At 44.0% G+C, this 12,650-nt stretch overlaps 1 protein-coding gene across 1 annotated transcript in view; it reads left to right on the forward strand.

The window, feature by feature from the left end:
- The window catches only part of LOC121541726 (nucleophosmin), a 33,885-nt gene extending 30,135 nt beyond the window's left edge, over positions 1 to 3,750 (forward strand). Inside the window, exon 11 of the mRNA XM_041850986.1 lies at positions 2,418 to 3,750. Coding sequence (XP_041706920.1) covers positions 2,418 to 2,471 — 54 coding nt within the window. The 3' untranslated portion in view covers positions 2,472 to 3,750. The remainder of the gene's footprint in view (positions 1 to 2,417) is intronic.
- The last annotated feature ends 8,900 nt before the right edge of the window (positions 3,751 to 12,650 follow it).

Here is a 12,650-nt window from a genome sequence, read left to right on the forward strand (position 1 = left end):
TAAAAATCAATTTAAATTACAGGTTGTAATGCAACAAAATAGGAAAAACGCCAATACTTTTGCAAGGCACTGTAGGTGTTCCGTTTGTCCAGGTGGGAAAGTGCAGTGTGGAGTGCGATTTGGGATTGCGTCATCTGTGGATCTGTTGGGGCGGTATGCGAATTGGAGTGGGTCTAGGGTTTCCCGGATGATGGTGTTGATGGATGTGAGCCATGACCAGCCTTTCAAAGCACTTCATGGCTACCGACGTGAGTGCTACGGGGCGGTAGTTATTTAGGCAGGTACCTTCGCTTTCTTGGGCACAGGAACTATGGTGGTCTGCTTGAAACATGTAGGTATTACAGACTCGGTCAGGGAGAGGTTGGAAATGTCAGTGAAGACACGTGCCAGTTGTTCCGCGCATGCTCTGAGTACACGTCCTGGTAATCCGTCTGGCCCCGTGGCCTTGTGAATGTTGACCTGTTTAAAGGTCTTGCTCACATTGGCTACGGAGAGCGTGTTCACACAGTTGTCTGGAACAGCTGGTGCTCTCATGCATGCTTCAGTGTGGCTTGCCTCGAAGCGAGCATAAAAGGAATTTAGCTTGTCTGGTAGGCTTGCGTCACTGGGCAGCTCGCGGCTGGGTTTCCCTTTGTAGTCCGTAATAGTTTGCAAGCCCTGTCACATCCGACGAGTGTCAGAGCCGGTGTAGTAGGATTAAATCTTAGTCCTGTATTGACGCTTTGCCTGTAATGGTTGGTCTGAGGGCATAGCAGGAGTTCTTATAAGCATCCGGATTAGTGTCCCGCTCCTTGAAAGCGGTAGCTCTAGCCTTTAGCTCGGTGCGGATGTTGCCTGTAATCCATGCCTTCTGGTTGGGATATGTACTTACGATCACTGTGGGGACGACGTCGTCGATGCACTTATTGACGAAGCTGGTGACTGAGGTGGTATACTCCTCAATGCCATTGGATGAATCCCGGAACATATTCCAGTCTGTGCTAGCAAAACAGTCCTGTAGCGTAGCATCCGCGTAATCTGACCACTTCCGTATTGAGCGAGTCACTGGTACTTCCTGCTTTAGTTTTTGCTTGTAGGCAGGAATCAGGAGGATATAATTATGGTCAGATTTTCCAAATGGAGGGCGAGGGAGAGCTTTGTATACGTCTCTGTGTGTGGAGTAAAGGTGGTCTAGAGTTTTTTTTTCTCTGGTTGCACATGTGACATGCTGGTAGAAATGAGGTAAAACGGATATAAGTTTGCCTGCATTAAAGTCCCCGGCCACTATGAGCGCCGCTTCTGGATGAGCATTTTCTTGTTTGCTTATGGCCTTATACTTCTCGTTGAGTGCGGTCTTAATGCCAGCAATACCTAGACACTTCCTTAATTTTAGACATTGTGCGCCAGCTGTTATTGACAAATAGACACACCACCACGCCTCGTCTTACCAGACGTAGCTGTTCTGTCCTGCCGATGCACGGAAAACCCAGCCAACTGTATATTATCCGTGTCGTCGTTCAGCAACGACTCGGTGAAACATAAGATATTACAGTTTTTAATGTCCCGTAGGTAGGATAGTCTCCAGTTTATTCTCCAGTGATTGCGCGTTGGCCAATAAAACGGATGGTAGAGGCGGGTTACCCACTCGCCGATTAATTCTCACAAGGCACCCCGATATCCGCCCCCTGTATTTACGTCTTCACGGGGATTTGGGCCTGGTCTGGGAAAAGCAGTATATCCTTCGCGTCGGACTCATTAAAGAAACAATCTTCATCCAGTTCGAGGTGAGTAATCGCTGTTCTGATATCCAGAAGCTTATTTCGGTCATAAGAGACGGTAGCAGCAACATTATGTATAAAATAAATTACAAACAATGCGAAAAAACACACAAAATAGCCAGTTGGTTAGGAGCCCGTAAAACAGCAGTCATCCCCTCCGGCGGCATTCTGTGTGAGTGTGTGTGCTATGAAGGGTCACAAACCAGGTTGTCTTTTTATTAATGAGGAACCCTTTGAGATGAATCCCAAAGCCTGACATGTTAAGGCCTCCATTAAGATCGTGCTGTCAGCAGCAGCAGTTGTTTGTGCAGGTGAAAACTCTATAGACTGCAAGGTGCGGTCAGGGGGAGGCTTGATCCCAATGTGTAGAAAACATCTGTGGAAGCGATTTGGTTCCAAAGCCAAAGACTCTGAGATGTGTTAGACTCCTAGTCATTCTTTCTGGTATGTGCTATTGCCCCCACCCAACCCCTTGTACCCCTAAATGCCGTCTCAATTCATTGTTCCCCAGGCAAGGCAAGGCAAGGCGCCCACTAAAGGCATTCTGTAGTAAAAGTGAGTCATAGACTCATAACTCTCTGCTATGCAGCACGTCATTTGGATGCATTATAATTAGTCTCTCTCTCTCTCTCTCTCTCTCTCTCTCTCTCTCTCATACAGGTGGTTAAAGACCTCTGGAACTTTGTACAAACATTGAAAACAGAGAAGAAATAAGTAATTGCATTTCTTACAGTTATGTTAGATTTGTTTTGTTTTCTCTATGCTTTTATTTCCCCAAGAACATTGAAGGTGCAATGTTTAAACCCATTACTAAGAGCATCAGTGAATGCGTGTACCAATGTCACCCCTGCTAAAGAAACGGTTGTTAGCCTAATGTTGGTGTCCATCAGGAAACCATAGGCCTTTGAACTATGGTGATGTTTTCCAACTGTTTTATATGTTAAATATGTCCCAGCCTATTAAAGGAATAGTTCATATATTATTTTCAAATTGCATAGGCTGTTGTCGGTCGACCCAGTTTTAGGTGCATATGTGGGTTATTTAGTTAATTTCACCAGCATCTGGTTAGCTCAGAATGTTAGCATTCTTAGCATGCCCATTAGTATTAATTGTGGCAATGCTAGGATAAACATACCAAAACAACCAAGATGATCGGTAGGAATTAAGTGAATGATTTCATTACCGTTGTTTTGTGAAGTAACTGGGTTGATAGACGGAAGCCTAGGTAAGTGGGAAATGATGTTTTTATCATGTATTTTTAGTTAACTGTTCCTTTAAGGATTGTGTTTGTATGAGTCGTGAAGACGTTGCTTGTAAATAGTCCGTACAATTAAATGTGCTATGATGGCAGCTTCAGAATACTGTAGATCTGTGTATTTATGGTTATTCAAACTCCTCTGGTTCTGGCTTCTGTATTTTAGTTTTTCTCTCTAATTTTGCATTGTTTTGTTTTGTTTGTTCTTTTTTAAAATCCTGTAAACACATTATGTTATGGTCTTTTTATGTTCTAGTGAGGAAAATGTACTGCTAGTCAAGAAATGGTTTCCTATCCCTCTTAAATTTGGTGTCTTGATAAGTGTATTGACTGTGGAATAAGATATTGTTTTTAACCCATTTATGAGTAAAACGTCAGGAGAATGGCAAATGTTTATTAAAGACATTTCATCACTCATTGAGAAAAACTATCAGTGAACCACTCTCCATTCACTACAGTTGGATTTAGCGTCTTACCCAATTGGATCTTACATGTTTATTATATTTGGGCTGCTCTTCAGTTGCATGGCGTGAAAGTCGACAGGAGGAAGGAAGGCATTGGGCAATTTCAAAAGACTACTTGTAATTTAATTTGCTATTTGAAGGATTCTTGATATGTATGATGTATGTCAGTTAATAGTGGTTGTTTATTTATGGCTTGTTAAGATCAACATATCTGTCCATTTTTATCTGTCAGTTTTTTTCTGCCTTTTACCAGAATAAACTAAATCGAACCCTTTGGCATTTGTAAAACAGCTTCACTTTTAGTAGAGTCGTGAGACAACCGTCAACACCTGGCTCTCACACTTAGGCTCCTTTCACTAAATTCATACTGTAGTCTAGTAGTTGAATGACTTATTTTAGGCGACATTATGATGGATCCTAATTGAAGGGTGGATTGCTCTCTATTTGCTCTAAGTAGCATAACTGAATGCACACTACATTGCATCATTCGTCAAGCTAATACAACATTCTTCATGGTTGACTATATACTTCACCTTAATTGCATCATCAGCATTGGTTATATATAATGCTGGCTGGGATCACGTCAACTCTGGCAACAGTCCCCAACAGGGAAGCCCAGTCATTTCAAATGGAGAAGTCTGGCTTTGCAGGGACAAGGTTGCATAGCCATTGCGTTTGCCATGTGGCGCTTTATTGGAAGGTGATTTTAAAAGGATTTTGTGGCATTGTTAACACAGATATATGACATTTATGGACCACTCTTGTCTAGACTAGAGGACAATCTCAGAAAGTGAGCTCACCTGACCTGAGACACTGTCTTAACCATGATCTATTTAAGCAATAAGGCCTGAGGGGGTGTGGTATATGGCCAATATAACTACAATTATAAACTGGGTGGTGCGAGCCCTGAATGCTGATTGGCTGAAAGCTGTGGTATATCAGACCGTATACCACGGGTATGACAAAACATTTATTTTTACTGATCTAATTACATTTATAATAGCAATAAGGCACCTCAGTGGTTTGTGATATACAGTGGGGAGAACAAGTATTTGATACACTGCCAATTTTGCAGGTTTTCCTAATTACAAAGCATGTAGAGGTCTGTCATTTTTATCATATGTACACTTCAACTGTGAGAGACGGAATCTAAAACAAAAATCCAGAAAATCACATTGTATGATTTTTAAGTAATTCATTTGCATTTTATTGCATGACATAAGTATTTGATACATCAGAAAAGCAGAACTTAATATTTGGTACAGAAACCTTTGTTTGCAATTACAGAGATCATACGTTTCCTGTAGGTCTTGACCAGGTTTGCACACACTGTAGCAGGGATTTTGGCCCACTCCTCCATACAGACCTTCTCTAGATCCTTCAGGTTTCGGGGCTGTCGCTGGGCAATACGGACTCCCTCCAAAGATTTTCTATTGGGTTCAGGTCTGGAGACTGGCTAGGCCACTCCAGGACCTTGAGATGCTTCTTACGGAGCCACTCCTTAGTTGCCCTGGCTGTGTGTTTCGGGTCGTTGTCATGCTGGAAGACCCAGCCACGACCCATCTTCAATGCTCTTACTGAGGGAAGGAGGTTGTTGGCCAAGATCTCGCGATACATGGCCCCATCCATCCTCCCCTCAATACGGTGCAGTCGTCCTGTCCCCTTTGCAGAAAAGCATCCCCAAAGAATGATGTTTCCACCTCCATGCTTCACGGTTGGGATGGTGTTCTTGGGGTTGTACTCATCCTTCTTCTTCCTCCAAACACGGCGAGTGGAGTTTAGACCAAAAAGCTCTATTTTTGTCTCATCAGACCACATGACCTTCTCCCATTCCTCCTTTGGATCATCCAGATGGTCATTGGCAAACTTCAGACGGGCCTGGACATGCGCTGGCTTGAGCAGGGGGACCTTGCGTGCGCTGCAGGATTTTAATCCATGACGGCGTAGTGTGTTACTAATGGTTTTCTTTGAGACTGTGGTCCCAGCTCTCTTCAGGTCATTGACCAGGTCCTGCCGTGTAGTTCTGGGCTGATCCCTCACCTTCCTTATGATCATTGATGCCCCACGAGGTGAGATCTTGCATGGAGCCCCAGACCGAGGGTGATTGACCGTCATCTTGAACTTCTTCCATTTTCTAATAATTGCACCAACAGTTGTTGCCTTCTCACCAAGCTGCTTGCCTATTGTCCTGTAGCCCATCCCAGCCTTGTGCTGGTCTACAATTTTATCCCTGATGTCCTTACACAGCTCTCTGGTCTTGGCCATTGTGGAGAGGTTGGAGTCTGTTTGATTGAGTGTGTGGACAGGTGTCTTTTATACAGGTAACGAGTTCAAACAGGTGCAGTTAATACAGGTAATGAGTGGAGAACAGGAGGGCTTCTTAAAGAAAAACTAACAGGTCTGTGAGAGCCGGAATTCTTACTGGTTGGTAGGTGATCAAATACTTATGTCATGCAATAAAATGCAAATTAATTACTTAAAAATCATACAATATGATTTTCTGGATTTTTGTTTTAGATTCCGTCTCTCACAGTTGAAGTGTCCCTATGATAAAAATTACAGACCTCTACATGCTTTGTAAGTAGGAAAACCTTAAAAATCGGCAGTGTATCAAATACTTGTTCTCCCCACTGTATGGCCAATATACCACGGCTAAGGGCTGTCCTAGCACTCCACGTTGCATTGTGCCTAAGAACAACCCATAGCGGTGGTATATTGGCCATATACCACACCACACGCCTTATTGCTTAAATATGACCCATATTAGTTTTAAATATGGGTCATAAATCAATTATGATTCCAATTCATCACTTAGGACCGGTCACCACTTGGTGGCAGTAATGTCCATGGCTTACTTCAAAGCATGCTTCACGTCACTATGAAATGATTGTCCTTTACCTGTACTAGAGCTCAGATCTTCCATCCGTGAGCTATGAGCATCGTTTCCCCAAGTCAGTGCGTCTGTCCTGTAGCTCGTAGGAAGTGAGACACTAGAGGATGTAAGCGACATGGTGACGCGTAACTTAATGGTCCAAGGAGACGACTGCGAGGCACGTGGAAATCCCCCTGCTGCCCTTGACTTGAATTCCAGGCCAGGGTTTGACTTCAATGCAGCCTGGAGATATGAAAGAGAACATGACATTCTCCCGCTCTCTTATGTTATGGAACGTGACATTACTGGACACATTTGTGACAACCTGTGAGGGGACATCATGGGCATCTGACCAGCACTGACCATCACTGTTCACATCTGAGATATATTCTTTGTGCTCTTCTGTACTACTGGATGGACTGGGTGTGGGACAGTAGGGATGCAGAGGATGTGTCCTTTCTGCAGAACAGTAGAGTACTGAGTGGTCCTCAGCCACCTGTCTTAGACCAATGGTCTTCCATCCTGCTCCTGTGGACCTGCAGCCTAGTCCCAGCCTTGTACTAACACATCTGATTCTGATTCAAGCAATCAAGGGCTTTTGTTAATGATTGGATTAGTTGAATGGTGTTTTAGTACAAATGCTTACACCTAGTTGAACTGTAATTTCAATGGAATTGAATTGACCTCACCTCTGCAGCCACCTCTGGCAGACTACAGAGCCACGTACGGCAGCCACCTCTGGCAGACTACAGAGCCACGTACGGCAGCCACCTTTGGCAGACTACAGAGCCACATACGGCAGCCACCTCTGGCAGACTACAGAGCCACGTACGGCAGCCACCTCTGGCAGACTACGGAGCCACGTACGGCAGCCACCTCTGGCAGACTACGGAGCCACGTACGGCAGCCACCTCTGGCAGACTACGGAGCCACGTACGGCAGCCACCTCTGGCAGACTACGGAGCCACGTACGGCAGCCACCTCTGGCAGACTACGGAGCCACGTACGGCAGCCACCTCTGGCAGACTACGGAGCCACGTACGGCAGCCACCTCTGGCAGACTACGGAGCCACGTACAGCAGCTGAGGGCCTTATGTCAGTAGCTGAGGTCGACTAGGGCCTTGACCGTGTCAAATCCCCCTGAGATTTCTTCTCTTAGAAATATTGCTATTTCCGTACTTAGCAGACAACTGTACCCAGGCAGACTGACATAGCTTCACTTTTCACCACTTACCGATTCGTAATGGCTGCATATTTCATTCAGGCTGACTTGCTCTCAGAGACATGCTATCAGTGGCCTTCTCCTCTCCCACCTCAGAGACATGCTATCAGTAGCCTTCTCCTCTCCCAGCTCAGAGACATGCTATCAATGGCCTTCTCCTCTCCCACCTCAGATACATGCTATCAGTGGCCTTCTCCACTCCCAGCTCAGAGACATGCTATCAGTGGCCTTTTCCTCTCTCACCTCAAAGACATGCAATCAGTGGCCTTCTCCTCTCCCAGCTCAGAGACATGCTATCAGTGGCCTTCTCCTCTCCCAGCTCAGAGACATGCTATCAGTGACCTTCTCCTCTCTCACCTCAAAGACATGCTATCAGTGGCCTTCTCCTCTCCCAGCTCAGATACATGCTAGCAGTAGCCTTCTCTCCCAGCCACCTGATATTGAATTGGACATAAAATTATGATAGGGTCCCCTGACTATAATCACAACGCTCTGACAACAGTACTGCAAACATATTTAGTGCTGCAACAATGTTAGTGGAGCGTTAGGGGTGCATAGAGGATTACAGCTCTCCTGTCAGGCATAAAGCCAAGGTGTTGAACTTTCCGTGACTGACAGATTTGAATGTGTGTACGTTGTTGACCATATATCTGTTTCCTCAAGTTAAGGGCACACCAATGGGCTGAGTGTGGGGTCCCTCCCTCCCTCCCACCCCCTTTTCAAATGTGACCTTTCTTTTGAGAAAACAAGGATCTATATTCCAGTAAGTGACAGGTTGGCACATCACCTAGATACAGCTAAATAAACAAACAAGAAAGAAAATCCAGGGAACATTTCAAGCATTCATGGAGAGCTTTCAAAATGGAACTGGAACAATGAGTTAGCCTCGGGGGAAAAGTAATCATGTTGGTATGTTTATATTAGACAGAAAGGAAGCCATCATTGTCATTGTCAGGGATTTATTTTCACAGTAACCACTTTGACAGTCTACTGTCTCTTGACAACAATTCCTTGGATATACAGTTGTGGTCAAACGTTTTGAGAATGACACAAATACTAATTTCCACAAAGTCTGCTGCCTCAGTTTTGATGATGGCAATTGTATATACTCCAGAATGTCATGAAGAGTGATCAGATGAATTGCAATTAATTGCAAAGTCCCTCTTTGCCATGAAAATGAACTTAATCCCCCAAAAAAACATTTCCACTGCATTTCAGCCCTTCCACAAAAGGACCAGCTGCCATCATGTCAGTGATTCTCTCGTTAACACAGGTGAGAGTGTTGACGAGGACAAGGCTGGAGATCACTATGTCATGCTGATTGAGTTAGAATAACAGACTGGAAGCTTTAAAAGGAGGGTGGTGCTTGAAATCATTGTTCTTCCTCTGTTAACCATGGTTACCTGCAAGGAAACACGTGCCGTCATCATTGCTTTGCACAAAAAGGGCTTCACAGGCAAGGATATTGCTACTAGTAAGATTGCACCAAAATCAACCATTTATCGGATCATCAAGAACTTCAAGGAGAGAGGTTCAATTGTTGTGAAGAAGGCGTCAAGGCGCCCAAGAAAGTCCAGCAAGCGCCGGGACCGTCTCCTAAAGTTGATTCAGCTGCGGGATCGAGGCACCACCAGTGCAGAGCTTGCTCAGGAATGTCAGCAGGCAGGTGCGAGTGCATCTGCACGCACAGTGAGGCGAAGACTTTTGGAGGATGGCCTGGTGTCAAGAAGGGCAGCAAAGAAGCCACTTCTCCCAAGGAAAAACATCAGTGACAGACTGATATTCTGCAAAAGGTACAGGGATTGGACTGCTGAGGACTGGGGTAAAGTCATTTTCTCTGATGAATCCCCTTTCCAATTGTTTGGGGCATCCGGAAAACACCTTGTTAGGAGAAGACAAGGTGAGCGCTACCATCAGTCCTGTGTCATGCCAACAGTAAAGCATCCTGAGACCATGTGTGGGGTTGCTTCTCAGCCAAGGGAGTGGGCTCACTCACAATTTTGCCTAAGAACACACCCATGAATAAAGAATGGTACCAATACATCCTCCGAGAGCAACTTCTCCCAACCATCCAAGAACAGTTTGGTGACGACCAATGCCTTTTCCAGCATGATGGAGCACCTTGCCATAAGGCAAAAGTGATAACTAAGTGGCTCGGGGAACAAAACATCAACATTTTGGGTCCATGCCAGGAAACTCCCCAGACCTTAATCCCATTGAGAACGTGGTCGATCCTCAAGAGGCGGGTGGACAAACGAAAACCCACAAATTCTGACAAACTCCAAGCATTGATTATGCAAGAATGGGCTGCCATCAGTCAGGATGTGGCCCATAAGTTAATTGACAGCATGCCAGGGCGAATTGTAGAGGTCTTGAAAAAGAAGGGTCAACACTGCAAATATTGACACTCTGCATAAACTTCATGTAATTGTCAATAAAAGCCTTTGACACTTATGCTTGTAATTATACTTCAGTATACCATAGTAACATCTGACAAAAATATCTCTTAACACTGAAGCAGCGAACTTTGTGAAGACCAATATTTGTGTCATTCTCAAAACTTTTGACCACGACTGTACTTGTTACCTCCACAGATATGAACATCTTTATAGACCGAAAGCGGACCAAATGATCTCTCAGTTAATCTTTTAGACTGCTAGATCTTGGCCAACACTACATTGCCAGGAGTTCTTTGGGAGTGGGGGTTATCCAGTAGGGGTTATCCAACTTCTAAAACAGACGTTTGGAAGAGATCGTCTGGTGGAGGGGGGTGGGAGAAAAGACATGGAGGGGTTCATAATCTCTTCCTATTAGCGTCCCGGTCCAGGAAATACAGTTCGGTATAGCAATAGGCCGTGGTTATTAATACGAGGGGAGGCGCACTTTGCTCAACATGCGCCAACACGCGAACACATTACCTCCACGGCTGGCTATGGCAAAGATGTGCGCTGCATTCCTCTGCCCACAAACCCAGGCTTTAGACGTCTCACTTTAGAGCAAGATAGTGAGTTCATATGGATTTGTTGTGGACTTGTTCAGTAGTGTCTGTGCTAACTTGTGTTTTTCACCTCTTTGGAGCTTGGAGAAGAGTGCATGTGATGGACACATTTACCTTTAGCATGAATCCTCTGTCGTTCATCAGCTTTTGCTCCAGCCCTGCTGCTCTCTCTAGTGCTGAGCGATTAGTGCTTTTTGAGGTTGGTTTGGTTTCATTTCGATTATAAAAAAATTATCACGGTTTCCGATTTCGGTTTTGATTATTTTTTTAAACATTAAATCCATTATGAAATAGTGACATTAAAATGATTTTAGAGCTTTTTAATGGAAATTCCAAAGCCAAAAATAGTGAACATTCAATTGCAAAAACATTTAAAATATTCCATTGTCTCTGTCAGGTCCACATTGGGTAGACATCAATAGAAAAATAGGAAATTACTATGAAATAATACAATATTTCAGTTGTGTATATTACTAGTTTTTATTATTATTTTTTATTCCTTAAGCTATCATCTCATCTCTGCTTAGGCAGTAGCAGTCAGCCAGCCAGGCCATCTACCGTTATATCTCTGTGCTCCCCATACTGTACTGTCTTTAGTCATCCTATTTAGCTAGGCTAGTCTGCCTAAGTACTGTATGTTGAAGAGCTGTCCTACGAAAACATTTGACTAGTTCTTCAAAGTAGATAAGGTATACTTTCAGGAACTGTCACTACTAATGGTGAATGTTTTTCACCATTAGTAGTGACACACCCCAACATGTCCACCTCTGTAGACTTTGGCCCTAGAATGAGTGACCCTTCTATTAGTCATGTTGTGAATTCATGCAAATTGTTAAAAAAAACTAAAGCTATTAACGAACCCATAATAAGTAATATCATGTTGTGAGTGTTTAGAAGTGCCCTACAACAGCCCATTTGAGGACATTTTATTGTAACTGCACTCGGCATGTGGTTATTTAGAGTGACACTGTTTTCTAATGCTAATAACTCCAATTGGAGTGAACACAGGCAAAGGTGATATATGCTATTCAGAAAATACTTCCAATTGAGAGCCCTCATTTTCCTCATAAAAGTCCTCTGTTGCTTCCCCCCATTTCAGTCCAACCCCAGCACAAGGCTTGGGCTGTAGATTATTTAAGCAGACATTTGGCTAACATGTCTCACTCACAACAGTGGAGTTGAATAAAGCAATTTGTCAATCCCCAAACACTTCCAAAAATATGATTATATCTGTAATGATTGTAGCCCTCGAGGTGTGAGGCAGTTTAGCACTTCAGATGTTGTCTCACTTAACCGTAATGGGGTAACCTGTAGTATTCAAAGAATGATGGGAACTTTTTCCAGCTAAAGCGTATCTGCTCTGGAAGCTCTTATCAAGATGAATTGAACCCATTTACAGCTAAATCAAATCAAATGATATTTGTCACATGCGCCGAATACAACAGGTGTAGACGTTGCCGTGAAATGCTTACTTACAAGCCCTTAACCAACAGTGCAGTTTTAAGAAAATAGAGTTAAGAAAATATTTACTAAATAAACTAAAGTAAAAAAAAAAAGAAAAAAAAGAGAAAAAGTAACAATAAAATAACAATAATAAGGCTATATACAGGGTGTACTGGTACCGAGTCAATGTGCGGGGGTACAGGTTAGTCAAGGTAATTTGTACATGTAGTTAGGGGTAAAGCAACTATGCATAGATAATAAACAGCGAGTAGCAGCAGTGTAAAAACAAAGGGGGGAGGGGGTCAATGTAAATAGTCTGGGGGGCCATTCATTGAATTGTTCAGCAGTCTTATGGCTTGGGGGTAGAAGCTGGTAAGGAGCCTTTTGGAACTAGACTTGGCGCTACGGTACCGCTTGCCATGCGGTAGCAGAGAAAACAGTGACTTGGGTGACTGGAGTCTTTGACAATTTGTAGGTCCTTCCTCTGACACCGCCTGGTCTAGAGGTCCTGGATGGCAGGGAGCTTGGCCCCAGTGTTGTACTGGGCTATACGCACTACACTCTGTAGCGCCTTACGGTCGGATGACGAGCAGTTGCCAAACCAAGCGGTGGTGCAGCCAGTCAAGATGCTCTCAATGG

The sequence above is a fragment of the Coregonus clupeaformis genome, chromosome 3 (genome assembly GCF_020615455.1).
Source record: "Coregonus clupeaformis isolate EN_2021a chromosome 3, ASM2061545v1, whole genome shotgun sequence".
In the NCBI taxonomy this organism is placed as follows: Eukaryota; Metazoa; Chordata; class Actinopteri; order Salmoniformes; family Salmonidae; genus Coregonus; species Coregonus clupeaformis.